This window comes from Ailuropoda melanoleuca, chromosome 10 (genome assembly GCF_002007445.2).
Source record: "Ailuropoda melanoleuca isolate Jingjing chromosome 10, ASM200744v2, whole genome shotgun sequence".
In the NCBI taxonomy this organism is placed as follows: domain Eukaryota; kingdom Metazoa; phylum Chordata; class Mammalia; order Carnivora; family Ursidae; genus Ailuropoda; species Ailuropoda melanoleuca.
In genome coordinates, this window is record NC_048227.1 from 3694280 (window position 1) to 3707551 (window position 13272).

Sequence of the window (13272 nt, forward strand, 5' to 3'; positions counted from 1 at the left end):
GCCCCGCATCGGGCTCCCTGCTCAGTGGGGAGTCTGCTTCTCCTTCTGCTCCTCCCCCTGCTCATGCTCTCTCTCTCTCCCCCCCAAATAAATAAATTAAATTAAATTAAATTAAATATAAAAAAAATAAAAGAGATGTTGCAAATAAGCCCATCCCAGAAGGATGAATCCTACATGAATTCACCCCTTCAAGGTTCCCAGAGTCGTCAGGTTCACAGAGACAGAGAACAGATGGTGGTGCCGGGGACTGGGGAGGGGGTGGGGGTCAGTGTGTCATGGGGACAGAGTCTCAGTGTGGGGGGATGGAAGGTTCTGGATGGTGGTGGCTGTACAGCAGTGTGAATGTGCTCCAGTGGTCCACGGCCTCCCTCCCGGGCCCGCACAGGCTGACCCAGCAGCTGCCTCCTGGGGGCCCCTGGCAGCCTCCGGATCCCCCCCGGGTCTCACGTCTCCAAGCAGGTAATCCCAATGTCAGAACAGCCATGGGTTATGAGTGTCCCCTACCCCGCCACCGCCTTGGCCCACCCCCAGGGCTGGAGAGGGTCACTGGGGAAATGTCACAGGGGAAAGGTCAGGGAGTGTCCCTTCCGGAAGGACTGCATGACCACCTGGTTTTCTAAATCAAGTCCACTTTATTTGAAACTTTCCACATGCCACAAGTTTACATGAAAATACCCATTCAAAATGTCATTTGAACACAAAATTCAGGAGTGGGTATCACCAGACGGAAAAGGAGGTCTGTGTGGAAAGGCAGGTGACACGTATTTGGTCACTTAGCACCTGGTCACCACATACCATGAGCCCCCTGGCCGACTCACCCCCCCACCCCCTTTAAAAACAAGCTGAGCTCAACTGCTTCTGGTCGGCCACATACGGACAGGCAGTGGCCTGAGCGGGCCCCCGCCAGGGCCCGACGCGCCACCTGCACCACGGCCGTCGCGTGGCCGCCTCTCCCGCCCCCTCGCCCTCCAACCCCCCCACCCCACTCCAGTGAGCACACCAGAGAACCTCTGGCCCGCACTGTTACGGTTCCACAGAAAACCATCCCATCAGGTCCAGCCGAGCAGCTGCTTCTGCTGCAGACCAAGCCTCCCAGGCCGTGCACGTGGCTCCCTGACCTCACGGCCATGAGCAGCCCTGGGGCCCCCCCATTCCCCGGCCCGGTGCGGCAGGTCCCCGGACCCCGTGACATGAATGCAACCTCCCCCTCCCACCCCCACCCGCCCACGGTTTCTGAAAGAGTTCTAGAAAGTAATTGAGACATTCAGGAGACACCGTCCAGCCTGTGTCAGCGAACTTAAGAGACTCCCCACGAGAAACCCGAGCCCCCAGCGCCAACAAGGCCAGTGAGCACAACAAGGGCACCTGAGCCCCTGCCACACAATCTCGTCCCCACCTGTTGAAGTGTCGGGGAGGAGGCTAAGGACCAATGCCAAGAAACTGTAGGCGCCTATGTCCCCTTCCAAGTCTCCATCGGAAATCTGGGGTCTCCGCTGAAATCTGCCACCACCAGCCACACTGCGTTATCCTTGCCCACTAATTTCTCATTTCTTATTCTTCTTTTGTAAGAGTCCCCGGCAATTCTCAAACCCTCCCGGAGCAGATGATGAGGGCCGGAGGGAGCAGGAGACTGCCCACTGGCCCTGCGCCACTCAGAGGAGGTCGTGACGGTGGGTCCCCGGCGGGTTCCCTTCCTGCAAGGTGGGGGGAGGCTGCGGGATCGTCGCCTTCTTGGCACAGACTCCGGGAGGGCCGCTGGCACAACCAGGATGGCACAGGCTGGTTTCAGACCCTCGAGGGCCAACAGACATCCGGCTCCTGCGGCTCCGCTCCCCTGGCCCAGCTCTCCCAGCCAGGCCTCCGCCAACCTTCGTCCTCTCAGCCAGGCGGCCTGCAGCCATGGATCCTGGTACAGGGGTGGTTAAGGGAGCCTCGCCCTCAACACCTAGCCTTGTAGAGCTGCCCGAGGTCTATGTGGGGGGCATCACCCCGGGGCCCGTCCTGGGCCACAGCCGCAGGCCCGAGCACAGCACCCTCCAGGCTGGTGTCGGACACAGGCGCCCAGACACGTGAATCCTTGGGTCTTCAGAGGACAGCTGCCAGCAGAGATAAGATCTGTCCCCCGGGGAAACAACAGAGTGAAGGGTCCCTAATCCAGCCTCCTTGGGCTGGGAAGTAAAAATACTTGCACGTGAGAATGAAAAGCCACCGACAGGGAAGGGAGGCGGCAGGCCTCTGCTCTCCTCAGGCTCCAGAGGCTGCCCCCAGGAAAGCACCTTCACACCCTCCGGCTGGCTTGTGTGGCGGCTTGTGTGGCGGCGTGGCAGCCAAGTCAGAGCCCCGGCGGCAGGCACGCCCGGCGGACCAGAGCGGAGGGGAGCGAGCCACAGGGTCAAGGGGCAGGGTGGGCGCAGGCGGGAGGGGTGGCCTCAGGAGGGCAGGGGGCTTCTACTTTAACAAAGGGATAAATGCCCTGATCTCGTCTCTCCTCTCCCCTCATCATTCCCACCTCCCCCAGTCTCTCTTCTCCCTCTCCCTCCCTCTCTCCCTCCCTCTCTCTCATACACGCACACACGCGATCACATGCAGAAACGTGCACACACACGCATCTGTACACAGCAGACGACACTCATGTGTGTGCACGCACACATACACACACGCATGCACACGCACACACACGCAGCCAGCAGTGCTGACCAGGCCCCTCTCAGCAGGCAGCATATGGCCCACACTTAACAGCCCAGTTCTGCCAATTGGGGACCATTAGGGTGGGTTCTTTTCCCAGCATAAAACGTTGCAGAATAGAAATTGCAATTAACACCGCTGCCAAAATAGCACTTAGCGAGAATAAGCACATTATTAGCATCTGGTGCGTCCCGTCTCGGGGGCAGAAGCGGCGGAAGTTCTTACTCTAGTAGCAGGATGGTTACGGGGACGCTAAAAATACAAGGTCTGCTGTGTGGGAGCGGCTCTCCGCGGCAGCTCACGCCGCCAGCCCCGGGTGGACGCCTCCCCCCACCCCCAGGCCCTGTTTGTTGGCATAAATGATGCTGCTGGTTAAAACTGCTTGCTCGTGAGAACAGGCCGCCCAGGCAAGTGCATGAACACACAATCACAGCCTAGTGGAGAGCTCATTCTCCAGCCTGAGCCCGGGCTGCTCTGGAGGAGACACCCCTCTGCCAGTCAGGCTGCGGCCAGCCACATGCTTGCTTGGAGGATAAGAAGTGGTCAGTCCCCATACCACCCCCCTCCTGACCACCCTTGCCTGGGGGGGAGGTCTCTGGGCACCACCTGAAAGAAATACTCCAAAACTGGGGAGGAGAGGTGCGCCCACCAACTCTCAGACCCTCATCTACAGCCATGGGGCCCTAAAGGGACCTCAGCCTGGCTCTCTGGGGCCCAGGGCAGCCTGTCCCTTGGCTTACAAGGCCAGGCAGGGCTCTCAGACCACATCAGGCCCTCCAAGGTGAAGGCTGTAGGCATTCACCTGTGGGCGGCCTGCAGACCAGTCCCTCTGCCAAGCCCGAGGCAGGGAGAGGGCATGAAAAGCACAGCAAGGAGGGAGGCGACTCACCCCACGCCACCCATGCAGACCCCCATCCACTCAGGAGGGGGGAGGGCAGAGCAGAGCCCCTGGGATGGGCAGATGCTGCCAGACTGTGCCTCCCATGGCCCTGACCCCAGGACTGCTAGATTCCTGCAGCTGCTGTTTGGCCTCCTGGACCCCCTCAGCCCTGCGGGGTTGGGCTTGCTGAATTGTTTGTCCCTCAAGAACCCAGGGAAGGAGAGGCAAATGAAAAGCCCCAGGGCCATGGACCTAGTCTTTTAGTAGGTAAGCTGCAGGACACACTACACGGAATGAGGGGAGGGGGACCATCACCACAGACACAAAGTGGGAAGATGGCCGGGCTGGGGGCCCCAGAACAGATGGCAGCCACAATGGGCACCAGCAGCGTGAGCAGGGCCTGGTGGGCTCTGCACCCCCAACCCAGAGAGAGAGGGAGGCTGGGGATGCCGGAGAGGCAGCCTCTGCAGGACTGACGTGCCCCTGGCTGGAAGCCACGCAACAGTGCCCCGCACCCCTAGCAAGCCTCCAAGAGCAACACCGAGAGTGGTCAGGGCCAGACCCGTGGCGGAGGGACCCGATCGCAGCCCCTCGGAAGCCATCAGCCGAAGGGCCACCGGCTCTGGGGAGAGTCTTGCGGTCGAGAAGGCAGCCGGCTCAGCACGGAGCGGGAGGCCCTGGACACTGGGAGGTCACTCCCCATTTTTGGAATAGCTGCACTGAATTTTTTAAAGTGCTAAATAAAGCTATATGAAACAGGATAGTTTGATCACTACTCTGGCCTTAAATGTCCTTTCTAAGTTTTAATATTTCAAGTTTTCTTAAATGAAGCCAGGTACGTATTTCCCCAGAAACACAGATCTTCACGGAGAACAGGTCCTAAAGCTGAGTGCCGTGCTGGCTGCATGGCGGGCCTGCCCCAGGCCTCGCCCCACAATCCCAGCCCCAGGGGGGTCCCTGCCCAGCCAGTCAGTGGCCCTGAACTTGTCTGATGCCATCTGGCTGGAAACACACTGGAGACATAATTGGGTTAAAACGTGTGTTACTGGGAAAGAGAGCCCCCAATCCAGAGCTCCCCACTGCGTCGTGCTTCCAGCTGGCCCGAGGGAAGGGGCACTTGGGCACGTGGTCACCAGCAATGCCATCGTGTCACTGTGTGAGCACCTCCACACCACACCTCCACCCCCAGCCCCGGGCCCAAGGCCACCCCTCCACAGAGCCTGATGGCAGGTGGCCAGACACACGAGACACTCCGGAGGGTTGAAGCAGCGGTGGGGGGCAGCCCCGTGCTGCTCTGGAGACCTGGTCAGGGCCCCAGGGAGTCAGCGCTCCGTGACGGATGTGTCTCAGTTTAGAAACACACACACCAGGCCCCGCAGGTCACCCAGACAGCCAGCTCTTCTTCCTCATCCTCACGGATGAGACCCACGTTTCACTGAGCGCCGAGAGAAAGCAAGAGGAAGCTTCGGGAGACCCTGGGAGACGATGGGTGTGCGGGATGGCCGGGCAGAGGGGGCGTCCTTCCTCCTGGGACCTGACGGGCCCCGGTGTCCGGCAGGGGCAGGCGGTGAGCAGCAGCAGCAGGCCACATGGCCATCAGGGCCGTCCTGCTTCCAGGCCCGGGAGACTGACAGGCGACAGTGGCAGGAGGAAGGCTTGGCTGCCGGAAGCAGCTTCGCCTGGTGCTGGCTGTCCCTGTCACCACCACAGGTTTGGCGGCTCCTCAGCCACTCTGCTTTTAAATAAGGTGATCTCATCCAGGTGCACCATGGGGACGTCCCGGATGACATTGGTCAGGCCCTCGTGCAGCAGAGGGAAGATGACGACATTCAGCGCGGGCCGTTCAGCCTGGAAACTGAACCAGAGGCAAGCCGTTAGCGGAGGGGCCCTGGCGGTGCGGAGGGAGGGGCAGCCTGCAGGGTGCAAGGCCAGCCCAGACCTCCCGCCGGCAGACACGCGCCTCCGGGCCTCAACCTGCGGCTCCAGGAGAGGCGGGCAGAGGGAGATGCGCCTGCTTGGGGGTGGGGCTGCTTCTAGGGGGCACTCAGGAGGCACCCATCAGGAGGCACCCATCCGGAGACACCCATCGGGCGGCCTCAGGAGTTCGCCGGCCCAGGGAGAGAGCAGGAGAGCAGCCTGTCCAAACAGGCTGCCGCGTTCCTGCGTAGCAGGGGCTCCTGGGAGCCACCCAAGCCATGCAAAGCCACACCTCTGTCCACAGCCAGGACAACACCCTCAAGGAGTGGAGGGAAGGGACAGACAGCCAAACCCGCGTGGGCACAGGCCACCCTCAAGGGGCATGAACTCCCACGGCAGCGAGGCGGTAACCCTGCCAGATCCTGCTGCTGGGAGCCACGAGCCTCCATCAGAACGCGAGACAAATGGCTGCCCGGTGACCTCCCCACCCTTCGCACCCCACAGGGGGACAGTCTCCCCGATGTAGCACAGAAGCGTACAGTGGCCATGGAGTGTCTCAGATCACCCTCCCCAGGGCCCCACGTGGAAAGCCGGGGAGGTGACCAGCCCCCTTCCCGCCTGGGAAGGGCATGCCCTGGCCACAGTCCCTCAGGCGCTCAGCGGCCGGTCCTGGTGTGGAGCAGCAAAGAGACGAAACAGAAGTGCCGGCTGCAGGGGTCCAGGAAAAGGGAGACACACGGGTTCCCACAGAGTGCGACAGCAGACATCCAGACCCCGGAGTAACTTCTGTCCCTCAGGCTCGAAGGGCAGGAGATGGGAAGGTGCCCACAGGGTAAGGAACCTGGGCACTTGCCAAAACTAAGGCAAGTCCCCTCCAGCCCTGCACCCACTGGAAGGGACAAGAGAGCCGTAGCCCGGCCCGCCCCATGGCCTGCAGAGGAGGCACTGATGGATTTATGACACATGTAAAGTAAATGCCAAAAAGGTACTCACAAAGCTAGATGTTTTGGCAATAAAGGCGCCAAGGAAATGCCTCCCAGTTCTAAGCTCAGTGCTCTGCTCGCGGGCAGCAGCATCTGTGACCATGAACCTTGCCGGCAAGTCCTTGCCTGCAAACCCGCCGTGTGATTTACTTGAAACAAAATATTCTCGGATGTGGGATGTGCGTGCAAAGACTCCTCCGCCCGCCTGCCCTTCCTGAGGCCAGCGGCACCCCAGAATCTTCACAAGCTGCTGTCAAGATGCTAAAGGGGGATTGATTTCTCACCAAAGCCAGGAATGCAGGCTGCGCTGCCTGGCTCCGCTCCCTCCGCGGTGCCCCGGGCGGCTCCGGGTGGCGGAGGCGGGCCAGGGAGCCACCCCAACAGCACTTGGGACCTCGCACAGAAGGTCACCGGGGCAACAAGTGGAGGTGCCCCCCCCAACACAACCCCACTTCCTGCTTGCTCTCGGTTCACACCTGGATTCACCTGGACTTGGACAGAGCTCCGGAAAGCAGACTCAGTCACTTTCTTTGCAAACCCCCTCCCTGGGCCTCAAGGAACCTGTGCACACACTCAGCTGCAGCCTCCCGGCCCCCACCGGCCCGGATGGCCAGCGACATCACCAAAGACATCACACAGCTGGGCGGGCCTCGCCCAGAGTGGAGACGAGAAGCGGTGACAAGGGGGAAGACGGCAATCATTCGAGTGCAAGTACAGGGCTGGGACTCCCTTTGGGAGGGAAGGGGCCCCACAGGGGGAGGCAAGTTCTTGGCGGGGTGGGCAGGGGGTGTATCCTGCCTCATAACTTATGAACGTGTCACAATGTTCTTTTGATTTCAGATATAGTTTGAGATTTAAGTAAACAGCCCCAATGAAATAAAACTTCTGGCTACCCATGTTTAGAAGTCATTGTAGGCTAGTGACTAACGGCAGGACGGGTCACCTCTCAGGACCTCTCCCCTGACCAGGGCCAATGGCATTGCCAAGGCAAAGACTCAAGGCTGCGCTTCTGGCCGTGAGTTCGGAGGACAAGAACGAGGCCTAGGAGGTCAAGAGGCTCACCCCCAGACCCCAGACTGAGGCACCCCAAGGAGGTCTCCTGCTATGCTCCTCAGGCTAGGTTACACCCCGTGCTGTCCTGGGCAGCAATGCAGACATGGGACATGCGTCGGGCAGAGCACGAGGCAGGCACCCCGGCCTTCCCGGAACTGCCAGCCAGGGACCTCACCGAGGAGCAGAGGAGCCCCACGCACAGGGCCCCGCTCGCTTTTCTAAAACCCGGCACCTGTGAGTTGGGCCGCCTGGCTCCCACCAGAGGCAGCAAGAGGTGACAGCAGAGGCGGGGAGGAGACCCCATGAGAAGCAGGTCAACCAGGGGTCTCCGTGGATGGGGCAGAAGGCCTGCCCTTCCCGGAGGGCCTGAGGATAGCATTTAAGAAAAGTTCAACCATGCTTACACTCCGCCATTTGTAACGGCTGGAAGGGAAGTACTGCATCAGACAAGAATCTCTACCTGAGCCGTTGCAAACTGACCCCGGGCATCTAACGTGTGCCTTCAGCTATCCGAAAACCTCAGGACCCCAAATACCTTCTCTGAACGCTCCCGGAAGCAGAAAGGAGGGTTTGCTTATTTCTAAACTATTGTTTTGTTTAAAGAGAAAAGATGACAGGGGCGCCTGGGTGCTTAGTCGGTTAAGCGTCTGCCTCTGGCTCAGGTCACGATCTTGGGGTCATGGGATCAAGTCCCGCGTCGGGCTCCCTGCTCAGCGGGGAGTCAGCTTCTCCTTCTCCCTCTGCCTCTGTGCTCGCTCACTCTCTCTCTCTCAAATAAATAAATTTTAAACATCTTAAAAAGAGAAAATATGGCAGAAAATGTGTGCAGGAGTGCAGAGCCAGGGCCCCGCTCTCGGGACAGAGCCCCTGGCCCTCCTCAGCTGGGCCAGCCACCCGCCCCGCCCGCTTCCTCATCGGAGTCCTGCTGTCGCACGTTATCCTGCGGTACTGAACACACTTGTTCTAGATGTGGCTTCGGTGATGGATCGAAACATACACAATGGGAGTCAGGTTTGTTGCACTGCCTTCCAGTCCTTGATGTCTTCATGTTAGACAAAGACCGTGTCCATCCCGGCCTGACAGAGACAGGGCACCCAGCACTGCCCAGCCTCGGGCCGGCCTCCCCGGACCTCCCGCTCGGCACTCGGGGGCAGCACACCTGCTCAGGCATCATCCCCGATGGACACGTGTGGAGGCTTCTCTCTTACTATGATGCTGTTAAACATCATTTAATACAGCATCTTGAATTGTATCCTCAGAATAAATCCCAGAAATAGGGTTACTGGGTCAAAACGTATGAACATTTTTATATCTCAGAAGACAAGCCTTCAACAAACTCAGATACCACTTAAGGGCCATAGTGAGAAGCTGGCTGACCCACCCACCCTAACTGGGTCAAGAGAATACAGTTCTGGAGCAATCAAAAGGGAGAATGGCTAGGAAAAGACTCCCCCGATCTCCTAGGGCCCCTTCATCTTCTAAGTCCACTTTGCAGCTGCCTGTAGGCCTTTCAGAGAAGCAGAGAGAACCAGCCTGGGCTCCATGCTCATCACCAGCACAAGCAGACGACACGGGGGCTCAGGAAAGGTACATCCTGCGGTTACCATGCCGGAACCAGTCTGGGCCCAACTCCACAGCGAGGGTGGGACCCCGGGACCTCAAGGCCTGCGGGTGTCACGGAACCAGAAAGGGGTCTTGGAGGGGCAGGCTAGGAAGCAGCCCAGAGGCAGAACGGGTTCAATCAGCTTCGAAACACCTGCTGGGTGTGCTTCTTTGCCAGAGAACGAGAAACAACACTGAAGCCCACAGCCTCTTCCCCCCAAGATAAAGGTCTTAAAGAAAAGCCAAAGTAGTGAGATAAGTGAGAAGAACCACTCAGGCGTGCCCTAACAACGGTCTTCAAGCAACACAAAGGCAGACAGTGGCCAGGAATAAAACAACCTGGAGGTGATAAGCGGACGTCTGTCAAAGCGCACAGACCTCAGATGCTGCTCTGGGGAGGAGCGCAGGGAGCACCTTCCGGGCTCACCGATAATCCTGCGGATGCCCAGAGCCAACATGAGAGCAGCCTGGAATCAGCCCAGACCCTGCTTCTGTCTAGCGATCCTGCCCTCACGGCCTCAGAGGACCCTAGGAGAGACTCCTTGGGGGTGGGAAAGGTCTCTAGCCCACTAGCAGATGCAGGCAGCCACAGCCCACCATGGGGCCACTGGACCTCATCCCTCCACTCGGGTGGCCAGACAATCTGGACCACAGATTTCATCACTGAACGTCTTCCACGCCGGTCAGTAGCCGGGGCTACAGTCTGGCTCCTGACGTTCCTCTCCACCCCCACCAGTGGGCGGCCGCCATGGCTCCCATAGCACCAGGCCCAAGGCCTGTCCGCTCCCAGATCCAGCCCCGTGGGCCTCTGCACAAACCGAGCCAGAACTCACCAGCCTCCAAGCTCTGAGGCGAGGCCGAGGGTCCCCCCCACCCGGAACCTGCAGCAAAGCCCAGTCGGCCTGGTCCTTTTCCGGGTCACATGCGGCTCGGCGTTCCAGGTAGGAATGACGAAATGCTCCCAGAAACCTGCCACGAAAACGTGGCAAGCCGATGCGATTCATGATGGAGCTCAACTGCCCCTTTAACAGCAATTAAGGCCGTAAAACTGCGCTAAGTCTGTATTTTAAAATCCACTTTCCATTCTAGAGCTCCCAGGGTTCCCCAGACTTAAACAATTAATTGCTCCATCTGTAAACTTTACTCGTTTCTAGACACGTTTACAAAACACAAACACAGACGGAGCCCTGCGCGTTTTTGGGGCATGAAGCGGCACATTGGAACAGAAGGGTCGGGGCCGCGGCCCCGGCCCAGGGGCTCAGCCTTGCGCTTGCCAGCACAGAGCAGGGCGGCAGGGCAGGGGCGGGAGCCGGGCACGGTGGCTCGGGCGGCTTGGGACTTGCAGCAAACCGCCTGCCAGCCTCGCAGGCCCACATTCCTCACCAGCACAGCCTAGGCTGAGAAACATACTCCGGGACGCCTGGGGGAAGGAATTTCCACGGGGCCTCAGGCTGAGACCTGACCCAGACTGGCGGAATGTCCGACCCCGCCAACCCGAGTCTCGCCTGCTCCCGCCCAGGAACAGGGTTCCTGCCATTCCTGGAAAAGGAGGCTACACTGCTCCAAGCCGCGACCCCCTCAGGGTGACAACCGACAGAGGTCAGTGACAAGTAAACACACATGGCCTGGAAGGACCAGGAATGGACGTGGCCCCCGAGGACACTGGCCCAAGAAGGCCAGCACCTTCTGGAGAGCACTCCGCCAAGGTTCAGAACCCGCACGTCCTCATCTCAGACAGCGCCAGCAACAGACACGGGACGCGTCAGGGCACAAGCCTCTTCTGCCCATCACCTTGCTCCCCCGACCGTCCCTGCCATTCACACAGGGCCCTGCGGGATATCACGGGAGCAGCAGAGAGCCGTTCCCTTGCAGAGTGACCACGGCAATCCGCGAACCTCACACAGCCAGGCTGCCCCATCTGCAGAGCAGAAGGCCCTGCCACCACCCCAGTAACACGCATTGGGGTGGGCACAGAGTGGCCGGTGACGCCATCACCAGAAGGTTAGAGCAGCACGGGAGGCAGGGACCATGACTGCTACTTCCACCAGGAGCGGCACCTCGGACAGGAAATGACCGGCTCAAAGTCACACAGCCAGAAAGTGTAGAGGCCGCCGCCGCGCAAGCCCCGCTCATGGGATCCAAGGGAGAAGGTGGGGCTGACCTCAGCAGGAGGCCACACAGACCAAAGCGAGTTGCTATCACTCTGCATAGGACACCACGAAGACTGGAGTGCGGGCACTGGCCTTGCCCAACTCCCCCCACAAAACGCCTGCAGGCAGCTTCCAGGAAGGGCAGCATCAAAGAAAATCAGAGAGGCCACAGCCCCTGGAAAGGGCCCTCCCTACCCGGTGCCAGGCCGGGGAATGTGGACAGCAGAGATGTGGCTCCGTGCACAGCTCGGACAGGAAGAAGCAAAGGGCAGTCCCACCGCAGAGGGCCACGTGCAGCCCAGCTCCTCGCCTCGGACGCTGCCCATACTGCAGTCTGACCAGGGCCCAATGGAGGGCAGCCCAGCGGGGCGGTTGTGCGGCACTCACTCGGCCAGGACAGGACGACTCTGGGTTTCTAGAGAGACAGCAAAGGGAACAGATAGAGGCTGGCTCCAGGCAAGGTGTCTGAGGCCACAAGAGAAGGGGGGCAAACGCCTGACCCGATGAACTGGGGTGTTTTCACGGTGGGGGTGGGAGCAGGGGGGTGGCAGGTGGAAAGCTTCATCTTGCTCCCCCGAGGGGCCCCGAGAGCTCCCAGGCCTACAGGTGTCCCTGCCCCACAGCACTGTCCCACCTCTAGACCTGAAGTGGGGAAACACGCAGAAGAAGCCCCTCCAAACCTAGCGGGGGTGATGCCAGAGAGGGCAGAGAAGGGCGCAAATGTTTAATGTTTCAAACTTGAAAAAGCAAAGAACAGGAAATAAGAGCACGAATGCCTGTCAGGATGCCCTGCCTGGTGCTGGACACACATGGCCGCCACCAACTCCCCTCCCAGCTGAGGAAACAGGCAGCCCGCCTAAGGGCTAGGCTGCAAAGCCAGGTCCCAGAAGGGCCAGAGCGGCTGGCACCGCAGCACGACCTCTGACACAAAGCCACTTGGAGGTCAGACACATGAGCCAGCGGGAAGGTGCTGGCCCTGGAGAGAGGCGCCAGGACGGCAGATGTCACAGCAGCCCCGTGGCTGAGTCACAGCCGAGTCAGGGAGAAACCAGACCTCCATACTCCGGCCAGGGAGTAGCACAACAGCCTGGGGCCAGGAGCTCCTCTCGCTCAATAATTTTCTGAGCCTGAGGCAGGGAAGGAGATAAGAAAAAAAGAAAGGCCTCAGAAAAGTGAGAACAGATTCCAGCCTTTCCCTTTTCAAGTTCTCCCCTCGGTGGAATGCAGGCCTCCAGGAGAGAAACCAGGGCTCTCCGCAGGGACACGCTGGTTACCGTGAGCCGCGGCGCCATCTGCTGGGTATGTCGCAGAAAAGCAGCCAGGGCCCCTGCTCAGCCGCAAGACCCGGTTGCAAGGCCAGCAGGTCTCCGGTGCGCAGCCCGAGCTGCCTGGAGCCACCCTGTGCTGCTTCCCAGCCAGGAAAGACCTCTGCAGGCTGTGCTGGACAGCCCAGACACACAGGCAATTCTAAGCAGCAGAGGCCATCAGAAGGATATGTGCACACCAGTGCCTGTCCCGTCGGGCTGCATCTCAGCCCGGCCCCCAGCAGCACGGCTGGAGGAGAAAGGCTTCCAGTAGACCTGGATCAGGATGCAGCCCTGACAAGCACAGAAGAGTCTCCAGCCCTGTGAGCCTCCCTCAGGCCTTGGGGGCTCAGGGTGAGATGCCCACATGGCTCTGGAGAGCCCCACACAGCACCCGGCACAGCCCTCTGGAGGGGGCGGGTGCCCTTCTTCCCTCTGGACACAACCTCCCATTCTGTCCATGCTGGGGTCCAGGCTACACTCCTCAGCTGCACCTCCCAGAGCCTCAGTTTCCCCATCTGTACACTGGAGCTAATAGCATGTATCTCGCAGGAATTCTGGGAGGCTTGAACAACAGAGGAGTAACAGGGTTCTGGCATGCAAACGGGGTGCTTGCACAGCACACAGCGTCCAAGACGGGGGCCCAGAGCAGAGACTTGAAGGAGGTGTGCTGGAGGAGCGCACAAGGACAGCCACAC

At 60.0% G+C, this 13272-nt stretch overlaps 1 protein-coding gene across 1 annotated transcript in view; it reads right to left on the minus strand.

The window, feature by feature from the left end:
• Positions 1 to 612: 612 nt before the first annotated feature.
• Positions 613 to 13272, minus strand: part of FBXL18 (F-box and leucine rich repeat protein 18) — a 41012-nt gene continuing 28352 nt past the window's right edge. The window contains 1 exon segment of the mRNA XM_034669764.1: positions 613 to 5420. Within this exon segment, the coding sequence (XP_034525655.1) occupies positions 5264 to 5420 (157 nt within the window). The 3' untranslated portion in view covers positions 613 to 5263.